This window comes from Perca fluviatilis, chromosome 18 (assembly GCF_010015445.1).
Source record: "Perca fluviatilis chromosome 18, GENO_Pfluv_1.0, whole genome shotgun sequence".
NCBI lineage: Eukaryota > Metazoa > Chordata > Actinopteri > Perciformes > Percidae > Perca > Perca fluviatilis.
Window position 1 is genome coordinate 34,380,307 of NC_053129.1, and position 16,617 is coordinate 34,396,923.

Consider the following 16,617-nt stretch of genomic DNA (forward strand, 5'->3'; position numbering starts at 1 on the left):
GTGTGTGTGTGTGTGTGTGTGTGTGTGTGTGTGTCTCTCTCTGTGTCTCTCTCTATCTGTGTGTGTGTGTGTGTGTCTCTCTCGCTGTCTCTGTGTGTGTGTGTGTGTGTGTTTTTCTCTCTTTTTTTTTGTCTCTCTCTCTCTCTCTCTCTCTCTCTCTCTCTCTCTCTCTCTCTGTGTCTATCTGTGTGTGTGTGTGTGTGTCTCTCTCTCTCTCTCTCTCTCTCTGTGTCTATCTGTGTGTGTGTGTGTGTGTCTCTCTCTCTCTCTCTTTTTCTCTCTCGAGTCTATCTCTGTGTGTGTGTGTGTGTCTTTCTCTCTCTCTGAGTCTATCTCTGTGTGTGTGTGTGTTCTCTCTCTTCTCTGAGTCTATCTCTGTGTGTGTGTGTGTCTCTCTCTCTCTCTCTCTCTTGAGTCTATCTCTGTGTGTGTGTGTGTGTCTCTCTCTCTCTCTCTCTGAGTCTATCTCTGTGTGTGTGTGTGTGTGTGTCTCTCTCTCTCTCTCTCTCTCTGAGTCTATCTCTGTGTGTGTGTGTGTCTCTCTCTCTCTCTCTCTGTGTCTATCTCTGTGTGTGTGTGTCTCTCTCTCTCTCTCTCTCTGAGTCTATCTCTGTGTGTGTGTGTCTCTCTCTCTCTCTCTCTCTCTGAGTCTATCTCTGTGTGTGTATATGTGTGTGGAAAAAATTCACATTTAACAAGCTGACATCACACAAGTAAAAAAAAATAAAAATTACTCCAACTGATAATCAAAATAGTTATTCCTTTTAATAGTTGATAACTAATCGATTCATCTTTTCTCTGGTTGGAACATTGTTGGGAACATTTGGGATAATAAGTCCTGTACAGATTTGGGGGGGAGGGGGGTAAAAACTTTCTCACTGCCTGTTGCGGTGAGCGCTGCAGCAGCTGGAGCAGCTGGAGCAGCTGGAGCAGCTGGAGCAGCTGCAGCAGCTGGAGCAGCTGGAGCAGCTGCAGCAGCTGGAGCAGCGTGGTGGGTCAGGCTCCGGTGTTGTCCTGCTGGTGGCGGCCACGTGGCTAATCTGCATGTGTGAAGGTCAGGGGCCGTAAGAACGGGCTTCCTGCCAGCTCAGGGCCCCATCACAGGCTGGGAGCAGCCACACTCACACTGGGGTGTGTGTGTGTGTGTGTGTAGCCGCTGCGCGTGTAGCTCGGCGTTGTAGCCGCGTGTGTGTGCGCGTGCGCGCGTGTAGCTGTGTGTGTGTGTGTGTGTAGCCGTGTGTTGCGTAGTAGCTGCGTGCGTGTAGCTGCGTGTGTGTAGCGTGTGTGTGTAGCTGTGTGTGTGTGTGTGTAGCTGCAGTGCGGTAGCCGCGTAGCGTTGTAGCTGCGTGTGTGTGTAGCTGTGTGTGTGTGTGTGTAGCTGCGTAGCGTAGCGTGTGTCGCGTGTAGTTGCGTGTGTGTGTAGCTGTGTGTGTGTGTGTGTAGCTGTGTGTGTGTGTGTGTAGCTGTGTGTGTGTGTGTAGCTGCGTGTGTGTGTAGCTGCTGTGTGTGTAGCCGTGTGTGTGTGTAGCTGCGCGTGTAGCGTGTGTGTGTGTGTGTGTGTGTAGCGCGTTGTGTGTAGCTGTGTGTGTGTGTGCGTGGTGTGTAGCTGCGTGTGTGTGTTGTGTGTAGCTGCGTGTGTATGTGTGTGTGTGTGTGTGGCTGCGTGTGTGTGTGTGTGTGTGGCTGCATGTGTGTGTGTGTGTAGCTGCTGTGTAGCTGCGTGTGTGTAGCTGTGTGTGTGTGTGTAGCTGCGTGTGTAGCTGCGTGTGTGTAGCTGTGTGTGTGTGTGTGTGTGTAGCTGCGTGTGTAGCTGCGTGTGTGTAGTGCGTTGTGTAGCTTTGTGTGTGTGTGTGTAGCTGCTGTGTGTAGCTGTGTGTGTGTGTGTGTGTGTGTGTGTGTGTGTGTGTGTGTGTGTGTGTGTGTGTGTGTGTGTGTGTGTGTTTAGCTGCGTGTGTGCGTCACAAAAAACGGTGCTGAAATATGAAATAATCATCAAATTGACCGGTCATAAAGAGCTGACTTTACCTTTTTAAATTTCTCAAAAAACTTTCAGTAAAATCACATTTCAGCTAACCAATAAATGAACGTTTTTGTATCTTTTGTGTAAGTGAAAAATAAATAAATCTAGAAAGTTGGAAATGAATCAACAACCAAATCCCTCATCCACCAATCACATCACGTGTCTCCTCCAGGCGGCGGCGATGGACCCGATGGGGATGAAGCGCTCGCAGCTCTACGGCATGAGCAGCCACCCGTACGCCCAGCAGCAGGGGGCGCCCTACTCCGGCCAGCCCTACGGCGCTCCCTCCCCCCACAGATACCCGATGGGGATGCCCAGCAGGGGGCAGATGGGGATGGGAGGGATGCAGTACCCTCAGCAGCAGGTAGGGGTAGGGCTGGGTACCGAACAGTCGATACTTTTATGGTATCGAAAAAAAATATTCCAATCCTACGAGTATCGAAAAATTCTTTATCTTTCGGTGCCAAATTTCGGTTCCAAAAGCGTCTTAGCGTGTAAGCGCAAGCTTATCTGTCCTCTCTGCATACTGACACAGAGCGGAGCTCCGACCGACACACACACACAGATACACACACACACACGCACACACACACACACACACACACACACACACACACACACACACACACACACACACACACACACACACACACACACACACACACACACAACTGTGTATATCTAACGATCTACGGATGAATTCTCCTATATGTACGTGGACGTTTAGATGTCTAATTAGTATATTAAAGTGACTTTGATGAGGAAGAGAAGTAAGAACGCTCGGGCGACGATCTTTCCCACTAAGAAGTTTGATTGTGTGGTGATGGAGCAGTGGATATGACACGTGCCTTTGGTGTGGGAGATCCGGGTTCGATTCCCACTGCGATACATCAACCAATGTGTCCCTGAGCAAGGCACTTAACCCCTAGTTGCTCCAGAGGTAAAGACTTGACATATATATATATGTGTATGTATATATATATGTATATATGTATGTATATATGTATATATGTATGTATATATGTATGTATATATATGTATATATATATATATATATATATATATATATATATGTATATATATATGAGAAAGAGAGAGTATATATATATATGTAGAGAAGAGTAGTATATATAGGGGGGTGGGTAGGGGTGATTAACAAGTAATATGATATGAAATGCATACAATAATAGAATATGCAAAAATAAAAAGTAAACATACATGTATATACATTAGTATAATATATATATACATAATACACATACATATTACATACATATACACATACACACACATACATACATACAACACACATAAAGTATACATATACATAGTACTCATACATACATTAAACAATATTATATATATACACATATTACATACACACATACATACATTATACATAACACACACATATACATATATGAGTGCATACACATACATACATGTGTGTCAAAACACATAAATAAGTTTATTATTAATGTCATATACATACATACTACACATACATATACATATTACATACATACACATACATACATGTACACATATACATATTATACACATACACACATACAACACATGCATATACATACACACACATATCATACATGCATATACATTCTGCACATATTCATGCAAATCTATACACATATGCATATATATGTATTATTACATACATACATATTATTATTACATATATGCATATACATATCTGCTACATACTACACATCATATGCATTATCATCATATGTATCATATGCATACATATACATATATACATGTACATACATCACATATATATATGTATATACAGTATATATATGAAGTAAAAACAAAGAAAACATAATGGATGAAAAAAAAAAACAAAGAAGAAAAAAAAAAAAACAAAAATTAAATATTGTATAATATATATATGATATACACACACATAGTCTATTTATAGTAATTATATATATATATAAGAGAGAGACAGAGGAGATAGAGACACACACAAGCTTATTTTGAAGGATCACGAGCAGTCATCGACCATCCTTCCCACGAAACAACACACACACACTATAAAAATCATGTGGAGGAGCAGGATTCACATAATGGAGACACATAAATAGGGAGAGATGCAGGGAGAAAGAGGACCGAAGATCACAAAACTAGACACACGGGAGGTGGAACAGGAGATGGAAGGGGGAAGGAGAGTGTGAGAGGAAGAAGGAAAGGAGGGAAGAGCACCTAGGAGCATAGACACAAGCCGCAAGAGTGGAGGGAGGGAAGATGAGAAAATTGATAAGCACGAAACGAGAAGGAAGAGAGAAATCAAAAGTGAGGGAGACACTACGATAATTTGAAATATAATGACAAGGAAAATGGCATACAGACAGAGACAACACACACAAACACCGAAAGCACACAATGAGAAAAAAAAAAAGAATCAATACTGGAAATGAACAAAACACGAAAGAAAGAATGAGAATGGAATGGAAGATGGAAAAAATCAAGAGGACAATTTAATAATGAGGTAGAAAGGAATTAGATTGTGGGACACATAGACAAGTGAGGAAAATACATATAAATAGAAAAAAAATACACGAGAGACGAGAAAAAACACAGAAAGACTGGAGGTGGAGGATATGACATGGAATAGATGTAGGAAAATGGGAGAATAAGGAAATGGAGAGATGGATGGATAAATGGAGAAGTGGATAGTAGTGAAGAGAAAGATTGGATGGTGAACGGGAAAGGAAGAGCATAACATGAATAGGATAAACAAGAAGTGGAGAGTATATTTTGAATATAGTGGAGATACTTAGATGAATGGTAGACTGTAGGATAAATTAACACTAATGGAGGAATGAGTGAAGTGACAGAAAATAGATAGTTTAGTGGATAAGAGACATATATAACATAAATATGAGAGAGATAAATGGATGGAGGAAATATGGACAGCCATGGAGGACATAGGAAGAAGAAACAGTGAGAGAATAGTAGGAAGAAGTAGAAATATAGAATGGATATAGGAATAGGAGGAGGAATATACAAAAAAATAATGGACAGGACATAATGGAATGGAAGTAGTTTAATGAATAATGAAAAGAAGAATAAAGGAGGAAGAGATATTGGTGGATAGGGAAGGCATTGAGATGGAATGGAAAGCAATGGAGAATTAAGAATGGAATGGAGTGGAGAGTGGAATGGAGTGGACAGCAATTCTGCACACTGAGTCCCATGCATATTAATTGATCTGACTTCTCTCTCCTTCTCCCCTCACTTCATCCCTTCATCCCGGCTTCCATTGACAGCAATGTTACCTCTCTGTCTGTCTGTCTCGTCTCCTTTTTGTCTTTCTCAGTCAGAAACGCAAAAATTGAAAACCAATTTGAGATATATATATATATATATATATATAAAAAAAAAGTTTAACACGGAGGTCCCACCCATCTGTCGCCTCTGCTGGTGCTTATTTTCAGTGCTTTGTGTCTTTATAAACCAAATCAGTAAATTTTTAGAACAATAAACTTTGAAATGATAGAAAACATTCAACACACGCTATTGATTTCTGTTAGTTTGTACTATGTTAACATTTTTGATTCAAGGTTAGGTGTGCACCTGCTAGACTAATGGTGCATTCAATTGCACTTTGTCAATTTTGAGAAACTCAAACTGTTGTTGTAAAGTACCATTCTGCCATCTAGTGGCGGTATTGTGGCATTGCCCTCCCTGTTAAAAAAAAGAAGTTTAAATTGAATCGATTGAAATTTGGAGAATCTTTGAAACCCCTAATCTGAACTAATTGATGATTCCACACCCCATTGTCTTTGTTTGTTGTAGGCGGTCCTAACATATTGGGGCTGGCCCGGATCACGCCTTCACTAATTCACCCTCTTAGATCAACGCCCTCATCAAACAACATAGTGACATGTTCCTTAAAGACTTCATCACATCTTGAAATACACTGATAGATGTTCATCATCATCATCTATTTCGTTTACAGTCACACAGACCTTCACTGGTGAAATTATGAGTTCATCACAAGTGTCAAAGTATGGAAACATCCTCTCAGTGAAAGTGTGTGTGAAGGTGTGTATGTGTGTGTTAGTATCAGGATCAGAGAACCACAGCTTTTCTGTTCCAGTCCAGAGTCACTCTGATCCTCTGAGCTGCTCTTAAATGGGAGATCGGTAGTCTGGATCTGATGGTGACTCGCTGAGTATTCACCATATCGGTAGCACAGTCTCCATGATCCAGACTGTATGTCTCCCTTCCTCTGACAGACTCTGCTATCACACCCAGTGAACAGTATGCACTGTCTCCAACCTCACATCCCAGCTGTGAGTCCCTGAGTTAAAGCCCTCAGAGCCCAGGACAGAGTAGTAGAAACTTTCATCCATCCTCTCTGGATTATCAGGAAGCTGCTGTTCCTCTCCTTGTCTCACACTGGTCATATCTTCAGACAGGATGAGTCCTGCACAAGCAGTGTTTGGGTCCAGAATCAGAGGCGTAGTAGGAGACCACGCCCTTCATCTTGTTCCCAGATGTTGAAGCTCAGGTTGCTCCAGGTGTTTGGCCTCGCCTATCAGAGCTCCTGAGAGCAGCTGGGATCCTCCAGCAGGGGGCTCCTGCTGGACTCTCTTTCCACTGCAGCCTTGTAGTTGATCAGGAATGAGACGTCTTCAGCTCTCAGCTGCTCCTCTGTGGCTCTGACTGTGTCTGAAAGAGCTGCTATCTCTCTGCTCAGATCCTCCATCTTCCCTTCATCCTCTGACTCCTTCTGCTCCTCTTCCTCCCTCAGTGCAGCCATCCTGGCCTCCCTTCCTCTCTTCTAGAAACTGGTGAAGTTTCTTAAACTGATCCTTAATCTGGCGCCTCTGTGGCGCGAGAGCCTGGACCTTTATGTGTTTTGCGTTTCATCACACTTCTCTTTAACTTCTTCAAAAACCTTTAACTTCCTTTAAGGGCTCCAGAGTTTCCTGGAGTTCCTTCCTGTGTTGTCGTGCAGCTTCATCGATGGGTCTGATTATGTGGTTGGAGTGTTCTTCTGAATGCAGACAGATGACACACACCGGCTGCTGATTGTCCAGACAGAAGAGTTTGAGTTTTCAGAGTGCAGACTGCAGAGAGCCTCTGAAACTCTCTGATCTCTCTCCTGTAAAAGGCCTCACACAGGTTCTTCAACACCAGGTTACAAGCTGGTTCTGACTTTGAAGATCTTCTCTCTTACAAACTGGACACTCCTTGACTGATTTCTCTCTGTCCACCAGCTCCGCAGACAGTCTTTACAGAAGCTGTGGCTGCAACGACAGAACTATTAGGATCTTTAAAGACTTCATGGCAGACAGGACAGCAGAGATCTTCCTCTAATCTGGAAGCCATTTAGTCTCTGAGTGAGGGGAAAGAAGATAATATAAGGAAAAACTTTGTCTGTGTAGAGCAGTGGTTCTCAAACTTTTTCAATAATAAACCCCATTGAAATACCGTAGTACCCCCAGACCAACAATTTTAAAAGATCAACTCAAAGACCCTGCATTACCCAAAGTACCTTTTAGGGTTCTCGCTTGAAAGTGTAGTGAACAACACGTAATAATGAATTAACATGTTCTTTGCTAATGTTAAATATCTACACAGCTAAAAGACATATTAAGCATCACAGAGATTAATTTTGTTCACCAACATTAGCTGATGTTAGCATCTCTGTGTTGCCAGATTTTCGGTCCTTCTCGATTACCTGATGAAGGTCTGAGACCGAAATGTTGTATTTTCCTTCTAAATAAATTATTGCTTCGCGAATTGGCAGTGTGCGGGATTTTCTCAAAAAATTTTGATCTGCTACTTTTGATCATATCCTACGCACCTGCCCGACAGAAGAGGTGTACAAAAAGGTTTTCCTACCGTCCTGAGACAGAAACGCCTCAAACAAAGTTACTTTTCTTCAGATTTGTCCGTCTGAAATATAACATGTTAGTGTCACAATGTTCTGAGATATGTGGCTTGTTGAATAGAGGTGGTTCAGTTCATGAAAAAACATCTGAGCCGCTGATTTGGCTTGTCTCAGTTCGAGTCTGTCAGTACACAGTTAATGTGCACTAACTACGCGCACTGTCAGAGTGGCCACTTTGACACTATAGGAGAGTTTAAACACCTTCTCATTCAACGTGTTTTATTACGATTACATTGTAATGAAGGTATCAGAACTATGAATGAATACATATGGAATTATGTACTTAACAAAAGTGTGAAATAAGTGAAACATGTCTTATATTTTAGATCTTTCAAAGTAGCCACCCTTTGCTTTTTTGATAACTCTGCAAAACCCTTGGTGTTCTCTCAATGAGCTTCATGAGGTAGTCACCTGAAATGGTTTTACCTTCACAGGAGGTGCTTTGTCAGGGTTCATTAGTGGAAGTTTTTCCCTATTAATAAAAAAGCAAAGGGTGGCTACTTTGAGAAATCTAAAATATAAGATCTACATGTTTTCAGTTATTTCACACTTTTTGTTAAGTACATAATTCCATATGTGTTCATTCATAGTTTTGATGCTCTTCAGTGAGAATCTACAATGTAAATAGTCATGAAAAATAAAAAGGAAACGCGATTGAATGAGAAGGTGTGTCCAAACTTTGGCCTGTACTGTATGTTAAAACACTTACCGAAATGACGAGCGGATGAGAGTGACGCACCTCAACCCACCGCAGCTGATTGGACTAACGCGTCACGCGGGTTGGCGTTCTCCAACTTCAAGACAGACTCTAATGGCGCCTCGCTCAGAACTGATCTCATATTGTACTAAAATAGTTCACCGAAACGGTTTCTGAAAACATTTGAAGAGAGAACTAGGGTGCGGCAGTTGCTGAATCTGTCTTCATTTCAGATCGACAGGTCAGTTTAACAGATTTCGCCAGATTTTGAGAGGTACACCTCAAGTGGGCGCGCTGCAGCTGCAGGTCAGTTCACGTGAAGAAATGTCAAGTGGGAGAGATAAGGAAAGCTGCCTGGAGTTGGAGGATGCACCAGCGCCGTTTATAGTATATATTTACATTTTGGTTTTCATGTTACCTATGATGACCGAGGAAATAAAACCATAAATAGAACTGCTGCTGTGTGCAAGCATTGTGCAACATGCATTCAAAATGCTAATTTTAGCTATATGTAATATGCTGAAGTATATTTCTGGAGTGTTAAAGATTAAAAGAAAAAATAACAAGAACCGAAAACCGTGATATGAACCGAACCGTGGGTTCTGTGAACCGTACCACCCCTATTGTTGAATAATGGCTCCAGTATTTACTTTGGTGACTACGGGCGAAAGAATCGCTCGTAATCGGTGTTCACGTTCGCTTCTCCCGCTGGAATCAACACATTCAGGACCTGCTGCTAGTCTCCTAAAGAGGTGTGGACAAACCCATCGGACATGGACGTCGGGCGCCTCTAGCTCACCCAGTAAGAGCGGTAAGGGTAAAGTAAGGTGAAATGAAAAAGCCCAACGTGACACAGATATTGGAAACTACTCTCAGTTGGGGTGTCTTGGTTCTAAACCGCCTCTTGGTTTGAGTCATAGACATAGTATCTTCAACCAAAGGAGTACACCCTCACATTTTAGTAAATATTTCATTATATCAGCACGTGGGACAACACTGAAGAAATGACACTTTGCTACAATGTAAATATTAAGTGTCCAGCTTGTATAACAGTGTAAAATGTGCTGTCCCCTCAAAATAACTCAACACACAGCCATTAATGTCTAAACCACTGGCAGCTAAAGTGAGTACACCCCTATGTTAAATTCCCATAGAGGCAGGCAGACTTTATTTTTAAAGGCCAGTTATTTCGATGGATCCAGGATACCTATGCATCCTGATAAAGTTCCTTTGACCTCCCCACATCATCACATACCCTTCACCATACCGAGAGATTGGCCAGTGGTTTAGACATTAATGGCTGTGTGTTGAGTTATTTTGAGGGACGGCACATTTACACTGTTATACAAGCTGTACACTTCATTGTAGCAAAGTGTAATTGCTTCAGTGTTGTCCCATTAAAAGATATAATGAAATATTTACTAAAATGTGAGGGGTGAACTCCACTTTGTGAGATACTGTATGTCTTTGAAAGTTGAGGCTCAGAAGCAGAAACTTCCTCTAATCTGGAAGCCAGTTAGTGTCTGAGTGAAGCAGAAAACACAGACAGCTCAGCCACCCCCTGTTCCCCGAAAAACTTACGTTCACTTTGAGCTCTTTGTTTCTATAAAATCTCTCGTTCAGTCTGTGGATTCAGCAGCTGGTTGAAGTGGTAGTGCTCCCAGTACTCCTGCAGTACTCCCTCCTGTAGCTGTCCCTCTCAGAGAAAGTGGTGGTTTAGTCTTTAGGTGAATCTTTATCGTCCGTCTGTCAGAGAGAGAGAGAGAGAGTGTGTGTCGTCTCAGTGAGGCAAAATAACTTCCTTGTTCCTGGTTTGTCTCTGCTGAGTCATGACGGGTGGAGCTTCAGCCAGTTTTACAGGCTGAGTTTCATTCAAACTGACTGATTGGTAGGGATCGACCGATGTGGATTTTTTTATTTTTTATTTTTTTTTCCATCAGCCTTAGCCGATGACCGATATGGGCTGCCGATTTTCTTGATTTGGTGATGGTGATTTCAGGGCTGTTTCATGTTAAACTAAAAGGATCTTACTCTTTAACTAAAAGGTCTATCTCTGTAGGGATCCTTTCCATAATGTTCAATAAGCAAAGTATTATATTTTGTGTGATTATACTGTACATGTTCCTGATGTTGTGTGTGCCCTCGTGTTCCCCTCAGATGGGTTCCTCAGTACAGCCCAGCAGCAGCAGAGCGGGTGGTTACTGTCAGCCAGGCCAGCCTCGCGACATTCAGCCCTCCATACAGCAGCAGCCTTCCCGCAGTCACCGCCATACATGCAGCCATCACCGCCACAACAGGTATGCCTGAAACTACATAACTGTCTGAAATGTTTCACAATAAAAGCCTAGGAATGTGAAATAAGGTTGTGAGAAAGTTCTTTGACTTTGCATGAATCAACAAATCAACCAGAAGACAAGATAGCAGGAAGGTTTTCTTATTAAAATATCAAGCCAAATGTGAAATCGGAGGCAAACTAAAGCCACTATTAGAGAGACAGATCTGTATTTAACAGTTCACGCTTGGATGATTGTAACCCAATCAGACTGCAGCTCAGAGACTCTCTGATCTTTTGGCCATCTTCGGCCTTCTTTCCCAGGTTTTTTCTAGACCAGACTGAAATAAAAGCAGGTTTTTGGCGGAGAGGAAAACTCAGTCAGCCTAAAGACATTTAAATAGGGATGCACCGAATCCAGATTTTTGGGGTGTGTTGACTCCTCCTCCCATCCTCAGTCCATGAACCCAGTAAACACATGAATGAAGTAAAACGAGACTGTCCTTCCTTTGCCGTACCTGAAGTTGCTGCATTCTGGCTGCTGTCTGGAGATTCCCTTTGTGCACAACTCAGATTCTTCAGATGTTTCAGACCAGATGTTGTAACAGTGGCTATGTTGTGTGGTGAGTAGTTTAGGGCCCCCCCACCAACAGACCAATCAGCATTGAACAGATATAACTCATAGCTGGACTTGAATGGCCTTCTTTGATTGAAAGTACTACCAAACAACAACTTTTTTCTGCTCATCAGATCCATGTCCACTTCCTCACAGCCTACTGCTCACCAGATCCATGTCCACTATCTCACAGCCTACTGCTCACCAGATCCATGTCCACTTCCCTCACAGCCTACTGCTCACCAGATCCATGTCCACTTCCTCACAGCCTACGCTCACCAGATCCAGTCCACTTCCTCACAGCCAACTGTTCACCAGTCCATGTCCACTTTCTCCAGCCTACTGCTCACCAGATCCAGTCCACTCTCTCACAGCCTACTGCTCACCAGATCCATGTCCACTTCCTCACAGCCTACTGCTCACCAGATCCATGTCCACTATCTCACAGCCTACTGCTCACCAGATCCATCACTTCACAGCCTACGTTCAACTAGATCCATGTCCACTTCCCTCACAGCCTACTGCTCACCAGATCCATGTCCACTTCCCTCACAGCCTACTGCTCACGTCAGATCCATGTCCACTTTCTCACAGCCTACTGCTCACCATAGATCCATGTCCACTTCCCCTCACAGCCTACTGCTCACCAGATCCATGTCCACTTTCACAGCCTACTGCTCACCAGATCCATGTCCACTTTCTCACAGCCTACTGCATTGAACGCCCCACCTACGTAAACACCTTCCCCTAATCAACGGCGCTTGTCAGCTACGATGACCAGCGAAGCAAACTTAGGGCTCGGGTTCGCCAGAAAATTCTAAGGTTCGCAGAAACCCAACCCTCTAAAAGCCCAATATTCAGCAGAGTCAGAAGCCCAGTCCTGATTCGTGCATCCCTTGATCTCTACTATCTATCTAAGGAAGTCTGTTCCGGAAGTGTTCAGAAAACATGCACAAACATGGACCTAAAATGCAGAGTACAGACAGAAGGCTCCCTCCAAATATGTATCTTACGCTGAGTATAAGTGAGCTGCAAAAGTGACAAAGAGCTCGGCCTCCAGAGCGCACTACTAAATGGACATTGAGGCAGGTTTGTTGAATGGTCCCAGTGAGGGTAAAGCCTTTGTTCGCCTTTGATTCAGGAGGTGCCTCAGGAGGCGTATGGGGCTGCCAGTCTGCTGGCTATGACTCCTGGGAACCCAACCACGGAGGAGATGAGTCTGAGCCAACAGGAGAGGCCGCCCAGCCTGCCGGTACGCCTCAACACAACCCCAAACAATAAACAGGCATTCAAGTAGCTTGTTCTCTGAGGTCTGGCTGTTAGGGTTGCACGATATTGACAAAATGTGTTTGTATGGTAAATGTATTAATTTCAATATCTTTAAACGTATGTAAAATTACAAAAGTTATGGGAAAACACATCAAAAATAGATTCATAAAACAAATGAAACAAGTTTTCTTACAACACAAGGTCATATTGGACTGGTCCAACATGAATAAATGTATAAATAAGGACCATGTCTACAGAACAGGACATGTTCTACTGGTTGTTACAGTATAAAATATATAAATAAAGAGAATAGGACTTTTCTTTCGCTTTTGTGATTCGGCTCCGGCTTAGTTGTCTCTATCTATTTCTTCACTTTACACTGTCACTGTGTCGAATATGCACACGCCATGGTACTCCATAATAGCCTGTATACTAAGATATGTATATGGTAACTGGCCAATGAAATGATGATCATTAAAGCATTTCAAGCTCTAAATCAAACACAACTAAGCCACACAGCCCACAATATAAAACCAAATATTGCAGCCCCTTTCGATATAATAATATTTCGCAAAGTGATATTAAGCATAACGATATTGAGCAGATATATCATGCACCCCCTGCTGTCTGTCACACACCAGCCAGCGCTTGGCTAGCAGTGTTTCCCTCAGTTTGTGGCGGGATTTAGCTGGAGGGGTTTAGGGTTTTTCAAGAAAACCCCAAATGCAATTTGACTTATTTTGAACTCATATTATCACCATATCTTTGTCTAGAACGCTGGGAAAGCTAGAGCAGATAATATATAAATAACTCAGAAAGCTTAAAGATAAACTCACTAAAAAACACCAACTACAAGCAGAATCAATCATTAGTTTGATCATTTTTTTCAATGTTTTTGGTGCTTTTTTTTCTGCATTTCACATTCATTTAGCTTACAGTGATTGCCAAAACGCTCAGGTGCTGCAACTAAGACTTCTAGTGTATGGAAAAACCCTGGAACTGTTTCAGGTCACTGGAAAAAGATATTTTAAGAAACTCCTGCCAGGGTGATACTGGGAAACATTTGATCTTTTAGTGTTGTCGGAGACGTGTCTCTCTCCTCACCTCTCTCTCCCTCTCTCTCTCTCTCTCTCTGTTCCTCTCCCTCGTCCTCTCTCCCTCTCTCCTGTGTCTCTCTCCCTCTCTCTGTCTCTCTTCTCCTGTGTCACTCTCTCCCTCTCTCTCTCGCCCTCCCTCCTCTCCTCCTATCTATCCCTCCCTCCCCTCCCTCATCTTTTTCTCCTCGAGCCTCCTTTTTGAAGTCGGTGGTGATGATGCAGCTATGGTGACAGGCTTAACGGGGAGACGGTACCATTTGCTGAAAAAGAATTAAAATTTTTTAAATCTGCAGAAATCAGCTGCAACCGAAAAGCCTCACAAGTAACATACTCTTTCATAAGTTCCTTCTGTTCATTTCTGTGTTTAGTATTCATCATTTAGCTGATGCAGTTAAGTGCCTTGCTCAGAGACACATTGCGGATTGGGAATCAAACCCAGATCTCCTGCTACACCAAAGGGCATGTGTCATATCCACGGGCCATCACCTCCCAAATAGTGGGTAAAGATCTGACAGGCTGGTCTTTTCACCTCACAACACAAACTTCAACCCTCTCAAGTTTAACACTGAGCAGCTTGCTTGAAAACACACACACACACACACACACACACACACACACACACACACACACACACACACACACACACACACACACACAGCTACACACACACACACACACAACACACAGCACAGACATTCTGCACACACACACACATAAACACACAAACACACACACACACACACACACACACACACACACACACACACTCACACACACACACAGCAAACACACACACACACACACACACACACAGCTACAGACACAGCTACACACAACAACAAACACACACACACACACACACACACACATAACACACACACACAAGTACACACACAGCTACACACACTACACACACAAACACAAAAACACACAATACACACACACACATACATACACACACACACACACACACACACACACACACCTACACACACAGACATAATAACATATCACACACACACACTAACGCCACACACACACACACACACAAAAAAAACACACACAGATATGTGTGTGTCTGTCTGTCTGTGTTTATGTGTCTCTGTGTGCATGTAAGTTTGTGTGTCTTGCACGCAGCAGCTGATTGGCTGAGCTGTTGGCAACTAGCAGAGGGAGGGAGGGAGGATGGGCTGCGTTGTAGGATTGGCTTGGCTCGAGGCCCAGGGGCAGATGGGAGATTTCAGCGCAGTGCTTCTCTCATTTGACTGTCCTCTTCTCCCTTTCATGCCTTTCTTTTCTTTCCTCTCCATCTCTCGTAGGTGTCTCACATCTTTTCCTTTTCTTCATCCTTTCTCATCAGCTGATTGTGTTTGGAATGAGTAGACCGAAAAAGTGCAACAGGAAGTGAAGGACGCCCCTGGGTGTAATGCTTAGGGCTGCACGAGATGGGGAAAAATATGTGATATGTAGGGCTCAGCTGTATATGAAGAAAATCAGATATCGATGATGTTCTTGTCCTGACACCTCGATGCTTGGTGCTTTAACAAAATATCTTCACAATGAGATTTAAGATATGTAATCTGTAATAAAGTCAAGGTAAAACAGCTAGAACAGTCTGGTAACACAGAACATGACACATCACTTTACTGTAATGCAGCCTTTAAAACCAGGGAGAGACAACACTTGAACCATTTACTTATATTACTTATTTCCAAAATCTAAGACGATATCTAGTCTCATATCACGATATCAATATAATATATATATATATATATATATTACCCAGCCCTAGTGATACTAATAACATTTAGGAGTTATAAAGTGAATTCAGTCCTCCCTGCTTTCAGTATTCTGCAAAGTACCACAAACTATGGCTTATTTAGAAATAAATACTTTTAAACCAAAAACATCGCCTTGTGCCTTAACGAACCCCTGAAAGTAACTTCTTAAGACGCGCTTGGAAGGTAGCACCGAGAATTTCTGCTTACTGTTGCCAAGCAACCAGGAGTAGGCTATAGGCACGCACTCAGGAGCCCATCAAGCTGAAAGTGCATGCCTCTCTCGTAGCTAATGGGATGTGGGGTGAGGGTGTCTCTTTTCTTCTGACAGATTAAGCTGCAGAAGAACTCTGTTCATCCAATCAAAGGCTCGGTCATGCAACTATAACTCAATGAGATGTGTAAATGAACAGACAACAGCTGCAGCCTCTCTTGGACGCTGTGTTCCCAGGATTTATCCTGCTCCATCGATGACTTGCCCACGCACCGAGCGCCGTGAGTTCAGGGCTGCAGGCTCAGCGCCAGGGCGCACCCAGGGGACCCCCCGCCTCGCTTCTCCCCAGCCCCCCTCCCCCGCCAGCTCGCCCGCCCTCGCCGCCTCCCCGCCGCTCCAGCAGCCAATCACGTCCGGACTCCATGTCCCGCCACCAGCGACCAGGTAGGATCGTGATGTCATTTCCTGTCCAACCTTCAGCTGCTGTTGTTTTATTTTAAAAAGTTTTGTAAATTGTGAGACTGAAGACCACCAAGTATTAATGGGCTGATATTAATGTCTGTGTGTCTGTGTGTGTGTGTGTGTGTGTGCTCCGTGTGTGTGTGTGTGTGTGTGTGTGTGTGTGTTCTCAGGCTCTCAGTTGGGCTCCTCAGCTCTCTGGTCCTGGATCAGACCTGGTCTGTCCTGACTTTAACACTGCCTCACCTAAGACTTGATTTAGTATA

The 16,617-nt window shown here is 43.2% G+C and overlaps 1 protein-coding gene across 1 annotated transcript in view; it reads left to right on the forward strand.

Annotated features, from left to right (window-relative positions):
* The window catches only part of LOC120546451 (AT-rich interactive domain-containing protein 1B-like), a 75,296-nt gene that overhangs the window by 1,807 nt on the left and 56,872 nt on the right, over positions 1-16,617 (forward strand). Inside the window, 4 exon segments of the mRNA XM_039781380.1 lie at positions 2,193-2,400; positions 10,804-10,943; positions 12,676-12,786; positions 16,092-16,336. Coding sequence (XP_039637314.1) covers positions 2,193-2,400; positions 10,804-10,943; positions 12,676-12,786; positions 16,092-16,336 — 704 coding nt within the window.